Source organism: Pseudoliparis swirei, chromosome 12 (genome assembly GCF_029220125.1).
Source record: "Pseudoliparis swirei isolate HS2019 ecotype Mariana Trench chromosome 12, NWPU_hadal_v1, whole genome shotgun sequence".
NCBI classification, from domain to species: domain Eukaryota; kingdom Metazoa; phylum Chordata; class Actinopteri; order Perciformes; family Liparidae; genus Pseudoliparis; species Pseudoliparis swirei.
This window is the reverse complement of record NC_079399.1, coordinates 5,260,370-5,287,609: the sequence shown is the minus strand read 5'-3', so window position 1 is coordinate 5,287,609 and position 27,240 is coordinate 5,260,370. Positions and strand designations below refer to the sequence as shown.

Here is a 27,240-nt window from a genome sequence, read left to right as displayed (position 1 = left end):
TGTGAAAACTGACTTGAGCATGAAATCGACTGATAGATGCTCACTGTTTTGTCTCATTTGGAGAGAAATAAACTGCGATGTCTGATTTGAGTTTGCATCAAACATCATGGTGATGGTTGACTAACACTCTTCATCTTTGTAACAGGTCTGGGCTGTCACAAGTAGGTATCTCTCTCCCCCCCCAAGCACCAATTCAATTCAATTCAGTTTATTTGTATAGCCCATTTTGACAAATAAGTCATAGTTAGAGGGCTTTACAATCTGTACATATAGACATCCCTGACCTTTGACCTCACATCGGATCAGGAAAAACTCCCAAACAACCCTTCACGGGGGGGGAAAAAAGGAAGAAACCTTCAGGAGAGCAACAGAGGAGGATCCCTCTCCAGGATGGACAGAACAATAGATGAAATGTGTACAGAAAGAATCATTACACACAAATTAAAACACAGTAACAACACAAGCAATGAATATGACAGTGTATGAATAACCAAAGGATGAGCAATCGCCGAGGTTGTATTTGGGAATATACTTTATTTCAACAGACTGTGCCTCTGCTCTGCCCACCCTCCATCTCCCCTCCAGCTTATTTAGCTGAGGGACAATTAACCAGATCCCCCACATCTGGGGCCAATTAGGCCGATTCCCAGCACCTGTCCTTTAAGCCACTCCCCCCCCCCCCCCCCCCCCGCTGCCACAATCAACATATCTGCAAATTCCTTGGAAGTTCATACCGAAAGTTCTCTGCTTTCATTCATTGAGATCATGAGAATGTTGAACTGAGATTTTTTTTTTTTAAAGTCCACAACGACTTGAAGCACAAGTCAGGACATGCGAGAGCAGCTCCAGATCACTCCCTCATCCAATCCCCCGTGTCCCCGTGACAACGCCATGAATGCTTTCTAGGAAAGACGCCAGTCCGTGGCTAATGCATTTAATGTCGTTTTTTTAATGATTTTGTTTGCGATGTGGTCGCCGGGGCAACCGCATCGTAAACATCGTCAAACGGCGACGCGGCGTGAGAACGTAGCGCTAGAGTTCTCTGGAGAGAGAGAAATAAAAATGGGGGCTTTGTGGCAAATCAAATTAGTCGTGTGAATAACGCAAAAACCTCAAAGGCGTACGATGCAAAACAAAAAAAGACTGTGTATAAATGTCAGAATGATTGAAGCCATTTCACCCCAACTGTCACTTGGAAGCAGCCTCAATGTTGCATGTTCATCTGTCTGGGGAAGCTGGGGTCACTGTGGGTCAGTGGTTAGCAGGTCTGTGTTTCAAGAGGATCGGCGGTTCGATTCCTCGGCCTCTGCTAGTTGGTTTGTGTCCTTGAGCAAGACACGCAACAATGAACTGCTCCCCCTAGTGGTGTCTAGGGTGTATGACTGTAAGTCGCTTTAGATGAATGAAATGTGATGGAAGCGGGTCGTCGGCTCTTCAGAATAATAATTCTCCCGAACAGCGATCAGGTTACATTCGATAAGGATCGCACAGAAGAACGTACCAAATATAATCTGTATGAGGAGCAGAGATCAAACTCAAAATAATGCACACCAGGGGAAGTTGAGGATTTTTTTAGCCAGTCTATTTAAACCCAAATCTTTTCCCAAAATTACATTCCATCTTTTAGCTGTCGCTTTTATACAAAGCGACTTAAAATCATGTCACACACACACACACACACACACACACCATCATCGACACAGCTATAGGGAGCAACTCGGGGTTAAGTGTCGTGCTGATGTGGGCATCTCTCACTGTGACAGCCGGGTGCAGTAATGGAGGGAGCTCCGCCCTCTGGCAGCAACAAACCCAATATACTAAATCCATGTGTTGAGCCAGATAAGCTGTCGATGAAATCCCCCTCCCCCGCCCCGACGTTGATGAGGACATTCTTTAGCAATGCAATCGTGTAGATGTGCTCCGACTGCATAATAAGATGACATTATTACAGCCTCTGTGTGGTGAAAGCTCATCATCATCATCATCAGCGTAGATTAGAAAACAAAGACAACAACAAACAACAGAGATGTTTCTTCTTCTTCTTCTTTCCATTTTCTAGCTAATTAATTGGATTTTACCGCGAGTGTTCAGCTGTGAGAGGAAGCAACTGGGATGCGGGGGATTACATTATCAGAGGCAATGAGGTCGGAGTTGAATATTGAAAAGTGTTGAGAGAAAACAGGAAATGCGTGCGAGCAACACTTCCTCGCTCCCAACTCGTCAATCCGATGTCTTAGTCAGTGGGCGGCGGCCTCGAACCACGACGCTCTGGGTTTTTACAGCCTGCAAAGTTTTGCCTTTTCAAAATAAAAGATCAGGCGACGAAACCACACAGAGGTTTCGGAAAAAAGTCGCGGTCGACGTGAACTTGACCCGACCGACGGCCGGCGTTGCCGTGTGACTCCAGGGAGCGACATGCGAGTCGCGCGGCTCGTCAAAAACATCAAATAAACCAGGTCAAAAAAAAGTCAAACAGCCCTGACCTGGAAAACTACCAGGACCACCAAGAGCCCGATTGTCCCCGTATTGACGTGACTTTCGGCTCGCGTGGCTTATGCAACAAAAATATCAATGTTTGCTTCGAGTTTTCCACCTGTGTTTGGAGACTATTGTTTGTCATGTGACGTCCCCCCTACACCGGGTGGCGAAAGACGTCTTTATTCTCGTGTCTTATGGTTCTCAGTGGGCTTCTTTTTCTTTTTTTTGATTCCTCTGAAATGTGTCCGCGTACAACGAGATACTTTTATTACACTGATTATGTGAGTATTTCTTTCTCTTTTTAGCATATCTCACAGGCGTCAACTTATTTTTTTTCTTTTTCTTTATGTGATGTACGTGAAGGCACTGCAGGGGGTACGAGAATTAAAAAATATATATATTTAAAATGAGTATCCATTAAAAGAATCCTTTAAATACAAGTAAAAAAAAGTGGATGATCAGAAGAAATGGACAGCATGTGGGTTAAATATGAACGTCACAGCAAAGGCTCTGAATACTTCTGACCATGTGATATTTCAGTTTTTGTTTTTGAATAAATTTGCGAAAATGTCAACATTTCTATTTTTTTCTGTCAAGATGGGGTGCTAAGTGAACATTAATGAGAAATAAAATGAACTTTTTTGATTTTAGCAAATGGTTGCAATGAAACAAAGAGTGAACATTTTAAAGGGGGCTGAATACTTTCCTTCCCCACTGTATATACAGGACTGTCTCAGAAAATTAGAATATTGTGATGAAGTTCTTTATTTTCTGTAATGCAATTAAAAAAACAAAAATGTCATGCATTCTGGATTCATTACAAATCAACTGAAATATTGCAAGCCTTTTATTCTTTTAATATTGCTGATTATGGCTTACAGCTTAAGAAAACTCTAAAATCCTATCTCATAAAATTTTAATATTTCCTCAGACCAAGTAAAAAAAAAGATTTATAACAGCTGAGTGTTTGTCAAGGCTCAGGAAACCCTTGCAGGTGTTTCGAGTTAATTAGACAATTCAAGTGATTTGTTTAATACCCTACTAGTATACTTTTTCATGATATTCTAATATTTAGAGATAGGATATTTGAGTTTTCTTAAGCTGTAAGCCATAATCAGCAATATTAAAAGAATAAAAGGCTTGCAATATTTCAGTTGATTTGTAATGAATCCAGAATGCATGACATTTTTGTTTTTTTAATTGCATTGCAGAAAATAAAGAACTTCATCACAATATTCTAATTTTCTGAGACAGTCCTGTATATTCTATATTAAATCAGACACTGATGTCACAATGCTGCGTATTACATCTTTTCAACCCAAAATGCTTTGCATTAGTAAAACAAAAATTTTTGACGAGCCTTTTTTTGTATCATAGCAGAATGCTGGAAAAACCTGCAATAATGTAATATCTAAGTGTCAAATAATAAACCCGTCAAATGGACCCTCTCATCAGGGCTATCGACGCTGCTCTGGGTGGGACCGTCGCGTCTGTACTGGTTCCTGCAGAGTCTGACTCAGAAGGCGAGGCCGTGCAAAGTGCACAGAAATTGTACATACTTTTGTTGGAGTGGTGACAAGAACTGAGAAAAATAAAAGATACAATTTAAAGTTGAGTATGGACTAATCTACAGATTGAACAAACAATCCCTCACTATGACGCAGGCGAATCCCTCCGGGGGCTGGGATAAATGCTCAAGCGAGCATGCCGTTAATGAGGATAATACGGGTTGAACAAACAACATTGTGGGGTTGGTTGTAAGGACAAGGCAAGAAAATATGAACGTCTGGCACATTTGCATGATCAGCTGCCTCAGACAGAACCATAACTATACACAGTGGGTCCGGTAAGTATTCAGACCCCTTTAAAATGTTCACTCTTTGTTTCATTGCAGCCATTTGCTCAAATCAAAAAAGTTCATTTTATTTCTCATTAATTTCTCAGCACCCCATCATGACACAAACATTTTTTTGGAAATGTTTGCAAATTTGCAAAAAACTATATATATTGACTGCTCTGGCCAGGCCTTATGTTCACGGTGTATCCTTACAGTTTAGGTCTTCGACTTGCCATTGTTGAATCTGTCGTTTATCAAACAAAAAAATAGGACAAATGTCCACCGTAACGTCGTCAAATTAATTTGTTTTATCTTAAAACCTCAAGGAAGACTGAGAAAACTTGAAATCATTCACAATGTGAAATATTGTTTTAGCCAAGTACCCTCTAACCAGCTTTTGGTTAAACAAATGATGTAATATACAGCATTGTGACATCAGGGTCTGATTTAATATAGCATACATGAAATTCAGTTTATAAACTCACAATGACATTTTATTGAGTATTTTTTAAATAACAATTTTTAAAGGATCTTTAAAACCCTTGTGTTGCCTTAAGGTCATTTTGACCCGAATCAATATTAAACCCTCCCCCCGCCTTTGGGTCATTTTGACCCGATTCAATGTTTCACCCTCCTGTTACCTTTATATTTACTAACATATTTTACCCTTTGGGTTCAATTTGACGCCAGCAATTAAAACCTCCAGAAAATTATTAGAATTAATATTGTTTTCCAAGTTTAAGTGTGAGGCACTTTATGTTTGTTTGTTGACTACCGAAAGAACACCGACATTAAACATTGAATGGAGTCAAATTAATCCTAAAGCGGGGGGAGGGTGTAATATTGATTCGGGTCAAAATGACCCTAAGGCAACACAAGGGTTAAATGGATGCTAATTTAAATGGATGCCTTCACGTACCCCCAGTGGTACACATAGCCCCATTTCAGAACCACTGCACTACACTATTGCAGGTCTAATCATTGCAGGTCTCATAATTGCAGGACTAATCATTGTAGGACTAATCATTGCAGGTCTAATCATTGCAGGTCTAATCATTTCAGGACTAATCATTGCAGGACTAATCATTGCAGGTCTAATAATTGCGTTCACACCAAAAGCGTTGCGAATTTTCTCAGCGCTTTTGGTATGAACGCTTCGTAGTTCAATTCAACGCGTACTGATTTGCCTCCGTATGATAATACGGTTCCGCTCCCGTACGTTAGCCAACAAGCACAACGGCGCTGTCTAGGAAATATCCTATAGTTCAGCCAAGGGCAATATAGAGAGAATTATAAATTATATTAAAGGTCGCGAAGTGGTGGGAGTCCTGGAGGTGTGTGTGGGATTATAAACCGGACCTTTGATCTTTTTCTGTGTCTCGTGGTCCAGTTGACGGACTCACAGAGAAACGAGGCGAATGAAGCACAGCTGAACTCGATGAGGATGTAGAGTAAATATTATATTAATGCTTAACCATTCAAAGTATGGGATTACATTTTATAACTTTTAGAAATGATTAATTGTACGTCTCCATATGAAAATGTTGGCCAGCGGATATTCCTGGAGAGTTCAATAATTCAATTACTTCAATAATTTTGCGGATGTTGTAATTACTTATTGTTGATATGATACACAACTGTGTGTGTGTGTGTGTGTGTGTGTGTGTGTGTGTGTACTCAATTGAGGTACTTGTACTTGAATAGTTTGACTCCTACTTTAATTACTTGTTCAATTGCCGATTCAGAACAATGATACAAAAACATTCTTAAATACATTTTGATATGTTGACCCGACACCCGGCATGTCAACCCCACATGTACCAGCTTCGAACAATAAAGTACAAATGAATGCATCAATAAGTATAATCCAATAATGTTTTAATCCATTATTCTGATCTGATGTGAAAATAATTATGTTCAAATTTGTTTTTTTCTTCTCAGCACCTATAAATACGCAGATCTGAAGAGTGGTTTTAACTACAGCGGTGATAGAAAGCAAGTAGATTCCACTGTCGAGATCTAATACATTATTTCCCCGCCGAAGGTAAAGATAAGTGTCCTCCTTGACAGAACTACACTGTACTTCAGACTGTGGGAAATACATTAAAGTCTCAGGATCGGATAAAAACAAGCTCGTTGTGTTTGAGGTCATGCATCATAAAGATGCAACGTAGATGTGAGTAATCACAGGTAAAAGACCCTGCAGTGCACCATTGTCTTTCCCAACCCACATCAGTTGTTTTTCCTTTTTATCTTTGTTATTGGAACGGATTCCCCCGGAAACATAAGAGCATCATTTTCACAGTTACATAAAGCCTGCAGAAAACCAGACTATGCAGATTGAAGAGTACGCTGTTAGACACCTCCTTCTGTTGAGTGTCTGAAAGGAAAAAGACGAAAGCCAATTGCATATATTTGCATTGATTTTGCCTTTGAGTGCATACATGCTTTGACCTTGTCCACATCCTGACACCATCCAGTCCTGTTCCAGAAACAGAAAATGGAGAAAGACTCTTTTCTTCTGACTGTCAGATAGGAACTGGCATCAGAACATCGGCCAGACACACAGGCTGAACTCTCTGTCCCGTTGTTAAGTCATTTATCATAAAATGAAATTATTTCAACACCAGGTCAGCTCTTTCTGCTACGTACATTGTTTTTAGACCGTTTACACAAACATACCAGGAGCGTGTGCGTTTCCTGTGTGCCTGAGGCCATGTTCACACGACTAAGTTTCCTTGGTAAAACGCAAGTCTCAGAGCACCGAAAAACATACGTGTAGAAACTAAACAGACTCCCGAGGACGGATACGTTGACGACATTGTTGGACACGTTGTGGAACTCGTTGGATACGTTGACAACATTGTTGGATACGTGGCAGACCTCGTAGAATGCATTGTCGACCTTGTTGGATACGTTGACGACATCGTTGGATACGTTGACGACATCGTTGGATACGTTGACGACATCGTTGGATACGTTGCGGAACTCGTTGGATACGTTGACGACCTCGTTGGATACGTTGACGACCTCGTTGGATACGTTGACCTCATTGGATGCTGTACACCAATGTACAACACTGTACTACACCAATGTACAACACTGTAAAACACTGTACACAAACGGTGTTCAATGTGCTCCAGAAGGTCTGTGAATAAATGATTCCTTGTGGGCAGAATGGATATCGCTCGTATAGGAAGTCATCGTGACGTGATGAGAACTCTCTCCCGATAAAACTCTAATCTAACTAATATCGCCGCTTCATCAATGAGGAAGTGAGCTCCATTTCCTTCTGGGGGCGTGGCCAGATTATCCAGCCAGACTGAATGAGCCTGCGCTTTTTTTATTTGTTGCCATGGTGATTTTTCCAAACTTGCTTCGTGGAACCGAAAAGCCTCGCTTGTGTAATCTCATCCTCGAAATTATCACGCTAACTATGTTAGCAAGGTACGAGAAATAGGGCCCAGGCTTGAACTCCTACTGATGCTGGTGTTATTCGATAGCAGAAAAAGGGATGTGAGAACAAATGGAGGGACCTTATTATTTCTAATTGTCGCCGTTATTCTGTTTCGGCACGAATAATACAAATAGCAACGTTGATTGACTTTGATTACATGAATCTGTTTGGGGAGGTTCGTCCCTCTTGCTCCATGAACCTTCGTATGCTGTCCTGATTTAACCTCAGCTGCGTTGCTCAATTTGCCTGTTTGTCCAACTGCTGTTTTTAAACATACGGGGGCCTTATTTTTGCAAATAGCAGCCTGCCAGCAACAGGCCTTCTAATTTTTTTATTTTTTTTTCAGACCACCAACCCCAAGCCTCATTAGGGAAGAAATGTTCAGAACCCATGCAGCACATTGGAGCTCCATTAAACCACCACGTAGACATATGTAGAAACTAAATAATCAAATGTGGATACTCAGAAGGGATGTCTGAGCACCAGTCAACAGATATCTCCGTGATAATCTTCAAAGAAGACGTCAGAAGAGAAAAGTGTTAGCGCTCATACACAGCATCAGAGGGAGGAAGCTTACTGGAAGGCTTTTGAAGTATACAGCCCTTAACCACAGTACGCTGCAATATCCGAGGAGTGCACCCGAAATATTTGTGGAAAGCGTCAGTTCAACAACAAAAAAGTGTGAACCGGTTGAACTCTGGGATATCTGCTTTCCTTGAAAAACTCTCCGATTTGGAAACATTCTCATTTCGGTCACGTGGAGATTTTGATTTGTCTCGTGTGAGCCGACATTTCCAATATCAACTGGTACTTGTGTCCTTATGTAATGTGAAAATGTCCCAATGAACCTCATGTTTAACTAATTTTAAAAACTGTAATCTAAAAGAGACTCACAAAGGATTTACAGTATAATGTCAGATTACAGTATATAGCTGTAACCTGACATTATACTGTAAAGCCGTCGTAAATTGTAATAGAACAAAATGTCTGGTCTTGTAACCACAAGTTTGAAGAAATCTCGTTGGCTCACAAACAACGCAAAAGTGTTGCGTTCGTGGCGTTTGTCCTCAACCGAACTACGCAATTTAGTGGTCTGAACCCAATGTTTTTGTTTTGTTTTTTAAACTCAATAACCACACTTATTTTAAGCCCAAACATGATCGGCGTTTCTCAATATGAGTACTTGTGCGTACTTTTCTCTCCTTGTGTCCTCGTGACTCGTGAAACGTCATCAGTCTCAGCCCGAGTGCATGTTCCAATTCAAAGTTCGCTTCTCGCAAAGCACGGTCAAAATGCCCGTATGTGACTTGATCCTCCCACTTTCCGGAGGACGCATCAGAGGAGACTTGTGCGTACTCTGGCCGGCCGATATCCCAGAATGCATTTCACCAGCAACCGAAAACAATCGCGGAGGAGAAAATAAACTACTGACAGTTGACTATTTATATAATTATATATATAATATATAATATCATTCAAAATAAATAATTAGATTTAAAGAATAATGAAAAAGCAGGGTTGTCATATTTTTTTTGACAACAAAATAATTTACAGTGAATAATTGGAGTAAACTCAGGAGCAAGAACAGCTGATGTGGTGACGTCATCAAATAAGCAGCTGTTCAAATCGCAGAAAGACCGTCCTCCCGTTCTCCCGTCCTCCGGAGTTTGGAATCCCAAGACCAGACTCCCAAGTCCAGACTCCAAAAGAACAGAAGTCTGTACTCGTGTACTTTGAATTGAGAAACGCCGGATGTTTTTCCTTCCGTGGTGTTGTTGCCTCAACCTTACGTTCATTCGAAAGTTGTGCACGACTCAAATATTGTGACTATTTCAGGAACTGCCATACCGACTGGGTTGTTAACAAAAGTATGGAGGCATTTATATTTTTTTTAAACAACAACAACAAAAACTTCTTCTCCAGTTTCATCAGAATCTCTCTAAAAATGTTTATCTTTATCTGAGAGGAACAGAAAAGCTTTGAGCTGTTAAGTTTGCACATTGCGTCAAAGCATACACGATAAAAGCATTCCAATGTAACGCGGCAAAGTTCGGACACTTTTTAAGGGGCGGTGGCAGATCTATTTGGTATTTGGTATGGTTGTAAATTGAAATCAGTGTGTTTGGTTTGGCCTGAAAGGTTTACGAAATAATAATGCTGCGTCAGTTTAAATTCTTTGAATATTACAATAATCGGGTCAAACAAAGCTGATTACCGCCGCGACACTTCGTCTGCACACTCAGAGCAAACCAAAGGTCAACGGGTGGCTGCAGTTGGTGGCTCCATTTATTTGATAATTACAGTATATGATCATTATTTGACATGCAGTTTTCTTATTGTGTCACTCATATGCAAATCGTATATTACATCATAAAGGTTCTGTATAGGTATCGTCTCTCGCTGTGCCTTTGTGTGTGTGTGTGTGTGTGTGTGTGTGTGGGGTGCCAACCACACGGCCACAACGAACTGCATCAGCAATTGATTAGAAATGGAAAATTGTGACGTTAGATGAGCTGATCATTTTTACACAAATAATGGAGGCAAAATCTGAAATATTTAGAATGACGCAACTTGTGTTTTAACCTCAGGACCGAAAAGATCTGAGTCTGCCAACTGATTGTGCTCCTTACCTTCCAATAAAACCTGAGCTGTACGCCTTCCACATAAAACATACGTGCATACATTTCTATCCTAGCGATATTTACATTCTTTACTGGCATTCGGATAACGCATGGCAGATTCTCGTTAAACTTGCATGGAGAGGGGGGTATTCCAGCGTTAAACTATAAGCTTTGTCTTATTACTATTTCCCGGGGGTCACACCTGTAATGTGAAGATAACATTGTGTCATCTGTGTCCAGTATAAGTTACAGCGAAGGCAAATGTGAAAATATTATAACAAGAGTTCATAGAGCAGTTAGGTTTACCTTTGGGTGTGCTAATGTACTGAATCTTGAAACGTAATCATTTTAGTATAGCTTAAGGTCATCTGGCAGTAAAATGAAGTATTTATACAGGTGCATATATCAAACCACGCTTTTCTGCTGAAAAAAGATTAAAAGGTTAGGGAGGCTAGAGTCAAGGCTAGCAAACCAACCAACGCCTTAACCCTTGTGTTGCCTTAGGGTCATTTTGACCCGATTCAATGTTTCACCCTCCTGTTACCTTTATATTTACTAACATATTTTACCCTTTGGGTTCAATTTGACGCCAGCAATTAAAACCTCCAGAAAATTATTAGAATTAATATTGTTTTCCAAGTTTAAGTGTGAGGCACTTTATGTTTGTTTGTTGACTACCGAAAGAACACCGACATTAAACATTGAATGGGGTCAAATTAATCCTAAAGCGGGGGGAGGGTGTAATATTGATTCGGGTCAAAATGACCCTAAGGCAACACAAGGGTTAATAGTGAATTTAAGAGTTATAGCTCATTTAAGATTTAGTTTAGCTTTATACATCACATTTAGTAATAGTTTAATTAGTATATCACATTTGATATTACATGTGCAATGCTTTCTTTCTGCTAACAATCTCAACATGCAATGCATCACACTGAAGCGGGCCAGCAAGATTGTCACTGACCCCTCCCACCCTGGTCACTCCCTGTTGGAGTCCCTCCCCTCTGGCAGGAGGCTGCGGTCCATCAGGACAAAGACCTCCCGCCACACCAAAAGTTTTTTCCCGTCGGCAGTCGGGCTCATCAATGGAGCCCGGGTCCCCCACTGACTGACTGTCACCCCCAGGACTACCTCCTCTTCTTCCTCCTTCCTCTCTCCTCCTTCTTCCCCCTCCTTCCTCTTCCTTCTCCTCCTCCTCCTCCCTCCTCCTTCTTCTTCCCTCCTGGAGGCCTCCTCCACACACATGTCACTTTAACATGCACTTTAACTGGAGGCCTCCTCCACACACATGCCACTTTAACATGCACTTTAACTTAAACACACGTCACATGTAACATACACTTTTAACTTAAACACACATCACTTGAAACACACACCTAAACACTTTCACGTTATTTGTTGTCCGAGCACTTTATCTTTATCTTTATCTTATCTTATACTTAATTCACTGTTGCTGTCGCGTTGATTGTTGTTTGTTATGTCTAAATGTTGCACCTTCCGCCAAAAAAAATTCTCGTTTGTGTCAACATTCCTGGCAATAAAACGGTTTCTGATTCTGATTCTGATTCTGATTTCTGATTCTGATTCTGATCACATTTTGCAGAAGCAGAAATTCCAGACATGCATCATTGCACCTTTTTAGAGAGGAAGCAAAGTAAAGATGACAAATAGACGTGTCTGAAATCTCATTAAGCTGTTCATTATAGAGTTAAACCACTGAGCGTATATTTATAGAGAGGAAGTAATAAATGATGGAATGATATTGTCGGATTAACCTGCCGAGGCCTCGGGACAGGAATGAGCTCATTGGGCTCAATTAACCCCGCCTCTTTCCGCTCTGTGTGCAAATTAAAATATCTCTTCACCTTTTCTGTGTCGTAATTTCATTCAACATTTTAATGGCAGTACGCTCTAGGACTTAAATAAGTAGCCCAGTTCAACGAGGGAGGGATTTCGGAGAATTTCAAGGAATCTGAGGAATTCACCAGATCGTTGTCGAAGAATGTTACGCCATGACAGTTCTCTAGCAGAAGAGACCAAAACCGCAGCCTCCTTGGTCAGGAGATATGAGGTCATGGTGACCGGACACGGAAGATGCCATATCCAAAAGCCGGGAGATGAATACCACGCTATATGTTTTAGAAATCTACCGAATTTTCTTCAATTTCGCGATAGGGATTGAGCAACGCTTTTCAACTCTTTTGTATCAAGCATGGTGTCCAGAAACTCCAAACGTGTGTCTGGACCCATGTTTTTTTCCTCTGTTAGTGGGATGTCGAGGGATCGTAAACGCTGTTTTAATTCAAGCGGCGAGGGGCCCGAGCTTTTGTGTGGGGGATGTATCACCAGAAGATCGTCCAGTAAATACAATACCGCAAAATCCAGCACAGCGCTTTGGCAATTTGGTTGAATATTAGGGCTGTCAATCGATTTAAAAAAATTAACTAATTAATCGCACATTTTGAAATTGCGATTAATCGCGCTTAAAAGTTGTTTCCTTCTTTTTAAAGACAAAACTTCACACAGAGCTGTGTTTTCAAAGGGGCTCCTACATATACAGTGCCAGCGAGGTATTTAATATCGTGGATGATAAATTGTTTCTTCAGTGAAACCTCAGAATAGTAAAAAAAAAATATATATTGAGACCCCATTGGTCCTGTCATCTTTAACACTGAACAGCAAAACCAGTGGCCTTGGTAACTGACTGACATTCATCACATACACGTTTTAACTCTGGAGGCTGGGGCATTTTATACATTTTACAAAATAAATTAAATTCATTAAAGTCTTTTGCATGTGACACACCCACGTGTTATACATCAAACATTCCAGAACAATTCTGAATTGGCCATTGTCCTCGCTCAGTCTCTTCTCTGTTCTGACTGACTGCTGCTGCTAATAAATGAGCCTGAGGTGAGGTGGAGGTCGTGTGATTTACTGAGTGTTCATGTTTTTTCTTCCCGAAATGTTGACAGACAAACGGATTGACCAATCACGTTGAAGGTTGTGTCGCGCGTTTTCCGCGCCGCGTCACACGACACGTCGCCCTCCCTCCGTTCCTCTGTATCAGAGGGGAGACGGAGGAAGGAGGAGCAGGGAAACCCGAGAAACAGTGTCAAACCGTAAAAAATATATATATATAATAAAAAAATTGCGTTAATTGCGTTAAAATATTTTAGTGCGTTAACGCGGCCAAATTAATCGCATAGATTAACGCGTTAACGCTGACAGCCCTATTGAATATACATGGGCTGCACCCGAATGTCAACCGTACTCTGAAGTAGAATTTGGAATCCCACCGAACGATGCCACTGCGAAGTATGAATAGGAACTCTATAAAATTGACGCTTGCAAGCGGGCCAGAACGGGGAGCGGAAGAATCAAATATTACTCTTTTCTTCCCTGAGTATTTACCTGTTGCGATCCGTGCGAAACACTGGAAGCAAAGAGGATGTGAAAGGACAGATGACGTACGTTTCCCGAACCTCTTTCTCGACCAGTTCATAAACTGTTTCAGGGTAATTTACAGCTGATTGAAGTTTATTTTTCGTCATGCATTTCAGTCGGCATAGTGAGGACTCCCCACAGTTGGGAACCCTCACAACACTAGTCCGGGATGAAAAGACAGTCACCCCAATCAGACTTATTTATGCAACCGGAGGAGTCGCCCACTGCTGGCCAGTAGAGAGAATGCAAGTTTAAAGCACATTGTCTTGACTTTTCAGACCCGGAGGCAGTGTTGGGAAAGTTCACGTAGAAAATGAACTAGTTCAAAGTTCAGTTCACACATTTTAAAATGAACTAGTTCAGTTCATAGTTCATATTTCAAAAATATGAACTAAAGTTCATGGTTTCAAAAATGAACTATTTAGTTCTTTTTAGTTCTTTTTTTTAACATTTTGCTGGGAGCTATTATTTGTCCACATTATTGCCGCCACGGCCGTAGAGAACCACAGACAGCAATTATTGTTTATCAGTTTTAACATTGAAACTATGTGTCAGATTCATATTCGTATCCAATTTTGAATCCTTATCTAACCAGGGTTTATATTAGCATTGAAGCGACAGCCCTCAAAATACTGTCATTTCCCTAACGCTTTGTTGCCACCCATTCAGTCCACATTAATGGCACCTGCAGCTTTCAGCCCTACTGTATATTCTCAAAAACGTGAGGAAAAACTTGCTGCTTGAATGGTCTTTATTATGAAAACAAAAACAAGACTATAGTCCTTTAAGATGCAAATGTTTTTTCATTTCAAATCATTTTCCAAATTCCATTTCAGTTATACTGAAAAGTGACCTAAAGAAAGCAATGGTGGATCTGCGGTTTCTTTCTTCCTGCAAAAACAAGAAAGGCTGTTATTTGTATGCAGCTAGCCTCTGCACATCCATATACACATCTCCATTGGCAATACATTGTACTTCTATAGCCCAAAAAACAGGTCACAACAAATACCTTCAAATCTTTTTGTTAGCATTCAAGATCAGCTGCCTCTCAAAGTTTGCATCTCCCAGCCGGTTTCTCCTGGATCTGAATGAGATTAAATAAGAATTTTTAACATCATCATTATTGTGGCAAAAATAGTAACAGTAATATGTATTAAAGGAATTGTGTACTGATGCAATCACTACAATAATTTGGCTGACATTTTATATTGAAAACCACAATTACTATTTGCTGCATAAGCTTTAGAATGATATCACCAAGACAGAACAATGACTGACTGAGGATGGATATTTACTGTTATTATTATTACTAAAGCATAGTAATTATGGAATATAATCACAGTTCATCCCTACCTGAATATTTGACCACCGATGCTGAAGAGCCTCTACTGGTGCACTTGAGGGCAGTGCAGTGTTGTATTTTAGGAACAGCCTTTTCAGTTTTGGAAATGTCATGTATTCGTCCAACCCATCTGTGGTTGGGGCATCCAAATAAGTGTCCACTTCAGTTTTCCGAGAAACCTGCAGAGCGTGTTTGTTAAACTTAAAGAATGAAACTGCAGGATCTTTCTTGTCACTTTCACCACTGGATGGGGATTGACCTGAGTCTCTTGCATCGGAGTCATCAGAGTGGAAGCTTTGAAATTCTCGTTTCAGCATCAATCTGTACTGTATCCTTTTCTCCTCATCTTGGACCCAGTCTCCCTTGAATCTTGGCATCAGCATAGCAGACAGTATGTGCTCCCTCTTCTCGAGAAGACCTGCCAGCCTTGTGCTCAGTGACTGCAAGATGCTCTTTATAAGGGGACGGCATGTAATGAGACCTTCTGCAGCAGTGGGTTTCATGCTCTCATCCAACAGGTCATTCATATGACATTGCAGTTGTACAATGGTTGGAGCCAGGTACCCAAGATAGATGTTCTTCTCTGCTTGGAGGATGTTCAGTGCGAGTGCCAAAGGCCTCATCACATCTACAAAATTGTGTATGAAGTTGACTTCATCTGGTGAGAATCGACGAAAGCCAAACTCATCACTCACAGTGTGCAGGATCAGCTCTTCATGTAGGGGAGTTGCATCATTTGCAGAGGTGACAGCCACATTCATTTCTGCCTTCGTAGTTAATGTTGCAATGCGAGACAGTCGCTCCATGGCCAGAAATACAGAGTTCCATCTTGTGTCATTTGGCACAACAAAGCCAATCCCAATCTTTTCCTCCACAGTATCAGAAGCCTTTGGACTCCGCTTAACCCTGTTCCACAGAGCAGATGCTTTCGCAAAAACAGCCCTTGACATTGCTTTGTAGCGTTTTTCAGTTACCTTTTCGGTATCTTTGGCCACTAGATTCAGGGTGTGAGCCATGCACCTTCTGTGAGGGAGAGAAGGATGATTCAGATCTGAGAGAGGCTCAGGCTCCATCTGGTCATCTTCGTCTGAGCTCTCACTGGCAGCAGCAGCAGCTGACTCTGGTTCACTATCTTCACTTCCAACAGTCTCTGGCTCTTCAGTGTCATGAACAACTTCCATCCCAAAACAGTTGAACGCCTTGACAAAATTTGCAGCATTGTCTGTTACTGTACACACAACCTTGTTGTGTATTTTAAATTCTTTGTTGACATCTGACAATACTTTTGCCAATACATCATGTGTATGTGCTCCTTTAATCCGCCGGCATGCCAGTACTGCAGAGTGTCTCTCAGAAACATCATATTTGTTTAACCAGTGGATAGTGATGCCCATGAATGATTTATTCACAGCTGACCAGCAATCTGCTGTTGTGCACACAACTTCGACGTCAGAGAGTTTAGCCTTAAGTTCACATATGTTTTCTTTATATTTCTTGTTCAACAGTGTCTGTACTTTTTTTCTTGATGGCACCTTTTTGGATGGCTGCAACCCCTTAATTAAGTTGATGAAAGCTGGCCGCTCAACTTTGCTCAAAGGCTGCAGGTCTCCGATAATATACTGCATCACCAAGTTGTCCAGCTGCGGTTGGGTGACACAGAAACCGGAGCCGCTACTGAATGCGGTTAATGCCATCTGTGTGGGGACATTAGAACTGCTCTGGCTCGCAGTTGCTGTTGTGTTTTTTTTATAAACACGCACGTACCTTGCTAGGCTAGCCGGGTGCTTTAGCTCAATGTGCCGCTTGAGGTTTGCTGTGGATGACGTCGATGTCCTCACTCTCTTCTGTAAACCAGGCGGGCATTGTTTACAAGCAAACGTTAAGTTTTTGTTGTCTGGGTCAGTTCCGATTTTTGTATAAAAGTCTTTTAAATAGGCGTAAGCGTCGCAGGCGCTGTCTTCATCCATTTTCATCCGTGCTAACTCCATCTATGTGACGCGATTTGATGACGTATTTGTTAGTGCGACAGGTATGAGAGTGGGTGGCCAGTTTGGGTTGTTTTCATCCTACGTTTTCGGTGAGTTTTAACTGGTTTTCGCCTGGGGGGTTCTGAGAAAATCTGGCAACCTCGTGAACGAATATGAACTATGAATGAGCGGCGTTCAAGAGCACCAGAACGAACGCGTTCTCTAAACGTTCATCAATCGGTAAAATGAAACGTTCAGTTCCCGTTCGGGCAAAAAAAGAGCGCGTTCATGAACGATCGTTCATTGAACGCGTTCGTGCACAACACTGCCCGGAGGTTGCTGCCTGGTAACTACATATTATTTAGAAATTCGGTATTTGGCCTAAAACTGCGATACAATTAGAAGTCGTCAGTGTTTTCCCACTGCAGTTTTTGTGTGTGCTTTTCAGGGTTAGTTCAGGTGAATCGTTTGCCCCGCTGTGATGTCACTGCTCGAGAGCCAAATCAATAAGAGAAATCAACATCAACAAAGGCTGTAACACGGGTGTCACGTCCTCGCTGTTGGCTCAGAGAGTCCATTTTTGGGTCCAAAAACTGTGGCCAGCAGAGAGGGATTGGGGGGGGGGGGGGCGTATGGGAGACAACAGATGATGGGATACCACTGCAAGAGTAAACATGTTTTTGAGAGCATGTCCTCATTTCAAACAACACACCATCACATATCGTAATGAGTCACGGGGAATTACTGTCAGAAGTCGGGAAATTGTAAATCATCCCCCAAAAAAAAACATCAAACCGTACAGAAGGTACAGAGGACAGAAAAAGCTACAGCATGTGCCCTTGGTAAACGATCACGGGGTCTTCGTAGAATTGCGGCCTTTTGCAGCTGAGTAACTTTCCGCTGCATTTGCAGACCACCTGGCGTAACATCGCCCGTCCTCCTCCAAGGACCGCATCGCATAACATCAGAGGAACACACATGCACCGCAACATGTGTTGTGATTAGTTTTTGCAGCAACTGAATGAATTGAGAGTTCAACTCACCGTGGATGAACTCAATCAATTAGCTATTTTGGTTGTTTTTTCTTCTCCTCTGTGGTTCTTGGATTGGATTCTGCCTCATTCCTGCCGGCGTGGAGATTTATAGCACAGCGAGCATTAACAGTTGCAACGGTTGTCGTCGGCTCGTAGGGGGAGGGTTCTGTTCAGTGCGGGCCTCCGAGCGCAGGGGATCCATAAAGTTCAAACAAGGTGACAGATTTACTCGTGGAAAAAGTGAACTGAGGTCAAGCGGCGGTACTGAATAAGGCCGCGTTCCACTTCCTCCAAACCAGGACAGTCTGCTCTCATAAACAACACAACAAGGGCAGGAGGGTGTTGCAATGTGTGCCTCCTGCACGCCGTGACTCATCCGCCGCCTTACTCTCGTAACACCTTTTTGCCGCTCTGCTGAAAGAGTTCGATATCTGACTCGTTTAAAAAAAAAAATCTACACTTGCAGCATTTTCAGTGAAATTCAAAAGGATATTATTTTGCACATTAACTTCCCTTTTTGGATCCATAGGAGCCTGAATTCCTCATGGCGTGGATCCAGGACTCAACAAAAATAGTTCGGTTTACAAATTAAGCTCAGTGACGTTAATCTGACCATTTTAGACGGATGCTAACTGAAGATAGTGTAGCTGTGAGTTGCATATTCTATAAATACCTCGAGTGTTACAGCACATACATGTGACCTCGTCGTTTCTGTCGGGCCATTGTACTCTTACCTCTTCTGTCTTCAAGGGATTGCGGCTTCTACGTGATGTTTATTTAACGCATTATTCTTAGCCAGACACCGAGGGGTGCACAAAAGTGCAGTAAGCCAGCTGTTCGTGAGATTAGCAGTGTGTCGGCCGGACGTCTCACGGTGTTCAGCATCAAAGGGGGATGTCTGGGTTGTCCTCGTAAATAGCACCTTGACTTCTCAACCGCGTGTGCCGTGTATGTCTCATACTCCCTCAGGTGCATGCTCTATGTAATATTTGCAAATTCCGTGAGTCAGCCAGACCTGCTAGACAGGTGAGGTACGCATATCAACCACCTCCTCACTCCTCTGTGGTGGAGGCGTTTTGGTAAATACCCTTCTCTGCTCTCCTGCAGACAGTCAAATAAGAACATTGATGAACTCACACGTCTGATGAGTCATGTTCGCACCTCAGTATTTGCACAGATTACACAAACGACATGTAGCATCAGAAATGCGTCTGCTGACTCAGGCTACGTATTAAACACATGCGTGTGAGCGTGGTGTCAATCTTATCGTCTAACTAGCCAATAATGTCCCCTTGCAGGAATAATAAAGTATCTATCTATCCTTCTATCTCTCTCTATATATATATATATATATATATACAATATCCATCCATTTATCTACCCATCTATCTCTCTATGTATCTATTTATTCATCTATATATCCATATGTCTATCTATCTGTCTATCCATCTATCTATCTTTCTATCTGTCTATATACATATATTATATTCATCCATGTATCTATTCATCTATCTCTCTATCTGTCTGTATATCTCTATCCAACCATCCATCTATATCCATCAATTTATTTATCTACCATCTGTCTATCTATTCATCTATCTGTCTATCTATCAACCATCTGTCTATTTATCCATCTCTCTATCCATCTGTATCTATCTCTCTATCTGTCTGTCTATCTCTATCCAACCATCTATCTATCCATGTATCTATTTAGCTGTCTATCCATCGATCTATCCATGTATCTATCTGTGTATCTATCTATCTATCCACATATCTATCTATCCATCCATATACAGTATCTATCTATCCACCTTTCTATATAGCTGTCTATCCATCTATCTATCTATCCATCTATCTAGCTATCCATCTATCTATCTATCTTTCTTTTTTTCCAAAGTTGTCAAACTACTTCAATGAATGTCTTACTTTAAAGACTTGAAAAACAACAGAGGTCAATCTACACATGTGTCTTGACCCCAAGAGTCACAAAGAAGTCCGGATGTAATTTCACCTGTAGGCCTGCCGACTTGGCAGACTTCACTGTGAATGTATATTCTTTACAGTTTTTCTCCATTGCTTTGGCTCAATTCTTGAAACAGAAATGACATTCTCAAAACAACTCGTGCAAACCTCCAAACCACTGGGCACTTGTTCACAACAGATTTGAATTTCTCATTCCTTTAATCAAATTGCAATTGTTTTAGAAACTCCTTGCAAATGACAAGTACAATTGCCGACAGCTTGCACACATTTCAAATGATTTAGCACATCTGTGTAAACGGTTAGATACAATTGCCTTCAGTTAGCCCAATTACCAATTGAATACATCTGGCTGGTCTAAACTGACTGTTGCTTCTCAGTCAAGTGGTTGTTCTCTGCAAAACATCTTGGCATCATTTCCTTGTGTCCATCATCACCTGCACAATAGTTCACTCCACTGTCAAAATCGTTCAGGCACATAATACCATGAAAAATATCATGGTATATTCTGTAATATGGATCTCTTGGATCATCGGCTTCATTATCAGGTGCAACTAGAACTTTACTAATCAAGGGGGAGTTTCTCACATCCGATCACCAATCACACAGTAATTTTAGTTAGCTGACCAGGAGTATAAATGCTTCCATCAAATATCTAGGGCGTGACAAAGTTCAGTACAGTTTACAGTATGAACATGGAAGCACCTGGCCAGGTAAACGAACAAGGGCAACTGCCTGTTCGAGGAAGAGGAGGAAGAAGAAGAGGAAGAGGAGCAAGGATGCGTGGTGGTGGAGGGTGTATGAGCATCGGGCTCTAAACCAGAGGTCCCTTCTCCAGGCAATGGATGCTGCTTGTGCCGACGTCACAGCAGATGGTTGCGTCATGCACGGCGGTTCTTCCCCCGTTGCATCACAAGGGAGAACATCAGATGCGATGTTGACGAAAATCTGTGTCCAGACAGACGTGAGGATGAGCAGGAGAGTGAGGATGAACTCCAGCTTTGAGCTCCAGCTTTGCTTTACTTTCCTACTGTATGTTTTGTTACAGTAGTGTAGGCTATACTTAATTTTATTTTTGATGTGCTTTTTGTTTGACACTATTTTTTGCTGTGCACATTTTCTGTTTCTGTTTTGCAATTACTGTAACAATTTCCATGGCAGGATAAGTGCAACACAGCATGTGATGTGAAACCTTGTTGGCTCCTCTTGAATGAATCTTTGTTCTGTTTGATACACATAGTATTCTGGAAAGAAAACATCTACTACAGTAACCATTCAGTGTTAAAGGACTAAGCCAAGATTGAAATGTGCACATGAGGGATATTTCTATGGTCCACTGCCATACTGACAAAACATCTAAACATTTTGACCCGCAGTGTTTAAACAATGACGAAGGGACTTTTCATTTTGGGGGCACTGACTATTTGTATGAGAAAAGGAATTAGTTTTGACTGATGAGTTGTCTGTTTTGGGAGAGATATGATCTTTTGCAGGTGTGCCATAGTGTTTTGCTAAACCATCTACGTTATTTTGGCAAATGTATTTAAAGCTTTGAGAATGTCCTTTTTTTCAAGAGAGAGATGAGCCACAGCAATCGAGAAGGAAGTTTTCATTTTGGGGGCACTGACTATTTTTATGAGAACATGATTTGGGTTTGAAGCTTGAGTTAACTGTTTTGGGTGAGATATGACCTTTTGAAGGGGATCTATGTAGTTGTGCTGAACCATATATGCTATTTTACCAAATGCACTAAGAGCTTTGAGAATGTAATTTATGTTTCAAGAATTGAGCCAAAGCAATGGAGAAAAACTGTAAAACAAGGGGTTTGCACAAGAACAAGAGCAAAAACACAAGAGATAAAGACGTCTGTCAATTATTGGATCCGACTCGTCCTGAATCTCTCAGAGATTAGGAGCATGTCACAGCGGTGTGTTGAAATGAAAAGCCACGGCGGAACAGACTCCGTGAACTCGATGCTGCAACAGACAGAACATATGCGGTTGACAGTAATCACAGAGGTGACGCTCCAATGGAGGCGAGGAGCGTCTTCCTCTGTGTTCCTTAACCCTCCTGTTAATTTAGGGTCAATTTGACCCCATTCAATGTTTAACGTCGGTGTTCTTTGGGGTCAATGTGACCCCAGGCTGTTTTTCACTGTGTCAAACATATAAGAAATATCAACTTTTTTATATATTTAAAGGGCTATTTAGGTAGTCAACAAACAAACATAAAGTACCTCACACTTAAACTTGGAAAACAATATTCATTCTAATAATTTTTCTGGAGGTTTTAATTGCTGGGGTCAAATTGACCCAAGGGTAAAATATGTCAGTAAATATAAAGGTAACAGGAGGGTTAAACATTGAATGGGGTCAAATTGACCCTAAGGCAACAGGAGGGTTAAGGAAGTTGTTGCCAATATGCAAAGAAAGAGTCAATATTAGCAGTCAAGGAGCAGTTTGTTTTTCTTTTTAAATATGCCTCATCGCCTCTCAGCGCTAATTTCCACTCAGCTACCGCTGACATGTTTCAACTGAGTCCTCATCTAGTAACGTTGGCACGAGAGTCAGAACAAGTTCATTTCAGGTGCTCTTCGAGGTCAGGTGAGAATTTGAAAAAAGGGGGAGTAACGAAATTATCAAGCAATAAAAAATAAAAAATATTGGCAGAAATTACATAAACAATCTAACAGCAATTACAGGCACTCAGAAGCCATTAAAAACATCCTGAAAACATGTCACATCAGATTCCCCACATTTTAATCTCTTCCCATAAAGTGGATGAGTGACTAAGAAGCTTGAGTTATGCACTTAACGTCAGACAACATGTAGGCTTGTCTATCTGTCCATCCATCCATCATCTATCTAATGTATAATACGTCTACAGGCAGATAGTGAGTGCTTCAGATGACTTTGAATGACTGGTTGATAAAGATTGTGTAAAAACACATGAACAAACACACAGTGTGCTGGCGGAGGCTGTTGATAAGGCTGGGGGTTCACGGGGGGACAGCGAAGCAGCGCAGGCACGAGCATGCACAGAAACACGTGCGCACACACACTAACCTCGAAAGAGAAATAATCAGGAAAGCCAGTAAATCATACGGTCACGGGGGAAGAATCAAAACACTTGCGCAACAGCTGTTTTTATTCGAAAAGCACACACAATACATTCCAGGTCACGTTGCGTGTCATGGCACACACAGGTTGGCGCCGCTTCAGAACGGAAATCCAGGGCACCAAGGGGCATACTGCTTTTACTACCCCCCCCCCCCCCCCCCCCCCCTCAGACGAGATTCACCTCAGACGAACTGGGTGTTGCGTCATCCTCTGAAATGCAACCTTCCAATTTCAAGTCGTTCGCTCCTTCTGCGAATGAACGTGGGTTTTAATGGCAGTTGTCTCGCGTCGCCAGACAGCGCTCGTTAAAGTGGGCTGTGGTGCTTTTTTACAGGGCTTTGTGACATCCCCCCCCCCGTGTACGAATGACTCGTCTAATACCCCAACTCCTTTCATGTTTATGGCCATTTTTGTTCCCTAACATCTGCAAATGAAGGATGAGTCGGACGGGCGGACATATGATTGGCAAATGTTCAAAAGGCAGGAGAAATGACATATTTTGACTATTTTTTTGCTCCGTCCCGATGCGCGCAGACCGGCGTCGGAGCTCTGCAGCGACCGCGATCGACCTATCGATCGGCGTATTGAGCACCCCTGCATTCAAGCATTAAATAGCCGAGAGTTTTTTTCAGCGTGAGAAATACGATGTGTGGCGGGAGTGCGTGAGTTAAGACCGAAATGCGTGAGTCTCACGCTCAATGCGTGAGACTTGAGAGCCCTGTGATATGCAATATATACAATACACCGTGACCATACAATTAAAGAAGAAACTTTGTAATAACTAAAAAGTAAATCTACCTAAGTTTGCAGTGGTAACTATTAATGTATACAGTTTGAGAAAAATATAATGGAGGATTTATTTGAGGTATTCCTTTTTAATTTCAATTGTAAGTTTGTTAAAAACAAAATGACGGCGCCCACATAGGAATTTAAAGTTTTTTATGAATTAATTTGCTGAATGCTGAGTTTCAGAAAGAGGTGAAACGTTGAAAATTGTTGCTACTAACTTATTCATGTAAATATATTTTTAGCTTTCTGGCAGTATCAGACAGTATTTGACTCGATCTAGCAGAATAGCGATCTAGCTAACGTTATTTTTCCGACATTGGGTAGTTACACCTACGCGACGAAAGAAAGACCCGCTCAAAGAAATACCAAATAGTCGTTGAGAGTTTCTTGATAAATCTTCGGCGGAAACTGTTTGTTTTCATAAAAAAAGAGTTTAATTGTTTCTGCCTTTCTTGTCACGCAGGATTAATAGTTGATTCAGGGAGCAGCCGGGGAGGAAACCGCAGGGTTAACTAACTACCGACTGCTTTCTCGAAGCCTCGAATCGCCCGTCGCTCTCTTCTCGTCAAGGGCTCGCTGGAAATCACACTGGATCGTCGATAGCCCGACGGCCACTTCCACGTCTCTCTCCGTCGGCTTTCTGTCTGTGTCTGAAGAATGGCCGCCGCGTACGAGAGCGGATGGAAAGTGTCGACCGTTCCGAGAAGAGATCGTCGCGCCGTCCTCGAGGCCTGCGACGAGATTCTTTCCACCAGGACGGCGAGGACGAGGAAACATCCCCGTCTTAAAATATTTATCCGGGCCCACGTGGTATCCGCGGGTCAGCGCCCTTTCATTTAGCACATGTTAATTCAGAGAACGGTGGCTTCAAATACGTATCCGTCTGTATTTAAGGTGCTAATCCTGGCAGCATTACGTATGTATAGCGCTGAGCGTGCAGGATTGTCTGCATCTATTTCTGCTGCCTTGATCCGGCTATTTAAACATAACAGTGTACTTACATTACCCGATCAGTTTAAGATACCCAAAGAAGCTTCAAGTCAGCCGTTCCTTACTGTGTTTTATACATTTTACTTCACAATAGTGGAACAATATTGTGCTCTAAGACTTAAAATCAGTGACAACCCCGCTCCCAATATCTATTTATATTGGCCTACTTTCAGATTGTACCGTATAAATCGTATAAATTGTACTGAAAATCCCCCCGCCCCCCTAAAAAATCACTCAAAACTCTGCACTTTAATCACTTGTTTAAAATTGTATTAAAATTGTGTTACGTATTTATAGTATTTATATATATATATAGTATTTATATATATATAGTATTTATAACAACTGTACGTGAATCTTTATGTTTACTTAGTATTAGGAAATGTCTTGTCTTATCTGTTGTGCCTGTGCACTTTTATATGTTTCACCGTGGGAGAGTGGGAAATGTCCTATCGATTCCTTTGTATGTCTTAACATGTGAAGAAATTGACAATAAATCTACTACTACTACAACTATATATTGAGCTCGAATCGAGCAACAAAACCAGATCGAGATATTTGTGTGTTTTTTTTTCTCGTCCGGGCGGTCATGTCCCAGCTGTGTGATCTTCTCCGGCGTACGGTTACACATTAACAGTTCGCTGTGTGACACGAGGCGACGGGTCCATTAGCGCTCGTAAAACATCAAACGGCTCACACGTTCCCCGAGAGTGTAAAGTTTAAAATGTAAAGACTGGGACGAGTTTCGGGTGAATGAATGACCCGAAAAATATACACAAATATGTATATGAGTGACCTTCCATACACGTTGCTTCACACCTTGAAGTGTGAACATATTTGTGTTTTTAATAGAGATTATTAAAAACCGATGCAAAACAACAACAACAACAAAAAGTCTGCTGCCTTTTTTTCCGTCACAGTCTTTATTTTAAAGATGGTTGAGATGCAGGGGGGTCGACTTAATTGGATGAAAAAATCTGTTAATAAAATCACTCACAACAAGAACGATGGAATAAGCCATCGTTGCCTCTCGTTGTGAGGGGAGTTATAGTTCATTATATATGACATTTGATGCTGCAAAACCCAGAAAAATAGATAATGAGGCCAGGGCTCTCAAGTTTTGAAGACAGGCAAGAGTGACATTTTCATCAGCAGCCCCCCCGCAAAAATAAATTTTCGGATATCCGCAATTCCAGGATGCTTTATTTCATTGGTTGCTGGATAAAATCGTACCCAGATACAACAGATACGTTTTTTTTACTGATTGGCAATTGTGTTGTCCATTTCTTTTTCTTGATTGGCTGATAAGTGTCTCCTCACAGCAGAACTCCAGGGGAGCGCTTGATTCCTCCACGGTGAGGGCAGCGCGGCCAGCTCATGTTTGCGCGCTGCGGCACATTAAAACATTAAATAGCCGAGAGTTTTTTTCAGCGTGAGAAATACGATGTGTGGCGGGAGTGCGTGACTTAAGACCGAAATGCGTGAGTCTCACGCTCAATGCGTGACACTTGAGAGCCCGACGGATTTTTATAGCCGACTGAAGTCCTAAAACAGTATGTCGTGAAAAACAGAACACAAAGCCTCGGCCCTAGCTTTAGAGATGCTGTATTTCTACCACCCGGCTCTTTTATGTCCCTTGTATCATTCGGTTTATGCCATCTTCAGTCATCCTCTCCTCCCGTCGCCGGAAGCTAACAAGCTAACGCAACATTAGCTTGTTACGTTAGCTTGTTAGTTCGGAAGAAGCCAAATGAGTCTGTTCAGCACTTTCATCGGCCCTCAAAAACAACGACGAATCCAGCCTCGTCATTGTGTCGCTTCACACTGCTTTGCATATGGAGTGTGTGTGTGTGTGTGTGCATACGTGTGTGTGTGTACAGTCGTCACGTTCCCCGTTCTCAACGCACTCGACAGGCAGAGGAAACACGCCACTGCAGCCGGCACTCTGGAAATATCCCTCAGATAAGATCTCGAGGTTCAGAGCTACAACTCTGTCTGCTGCCCCCGCGGCGTCTCATACCTATTCTGTGACTCATCTGGTCTCGACTGCCCCCCCCCCCTCTCTCTCCCTCCCTCCTCCCCCGACACCGTCCTTGAACGTCTCACCACCCACACCCCTGTGTGCGTGTCGCCCATGAGACAGCGTGGCCCCGGTTGACCTTCCAATATCTCCTCACAC

The 27,240-nt window shown here is 41.8% G+C and overlaps 1 protein-coding gene across 2 annotated transcripts; it reads right to left on the bottom strand.

Annotated features, from left to right (window-relative positions):
• Positions 1–14,573: 14,573 nt before the first annotated feature.
• On the bottom strand, positions 14,574–16,208 carry LOC130203031 (uncharacterized). Of its 2 annotated transcripts, XM_056428930.1 has the most exons (3): positions 15,194–16,208; positions 14,850–14,924; positions 14,574–14,731 (listed from the first exon to the last, which is right to left on the bottom strand). In XM_056428930.1, exons 1-2 carry the CDS (start codon positions 16,196–16,198, stop codon positions 14,889–14,891), a joined length of 1,041 nt encoding a protein of 346 aa, XP_056284905.1. In that variant the 5' UTR covers positions 16,199–16,208; the 3' UTR covers positions 14,574–14,731; positions 14,850–14,888. The 2 variants fall into 2 exon arrangements, with proteins under 2 accessions (XP_056284905.1, XP_056284904.1); XM_056428929.1 differs by having other exon boundaries at positions 14,574–14,924.
• Positions 16,209–27,240: the final 11,032 nt, after the last annotated feature.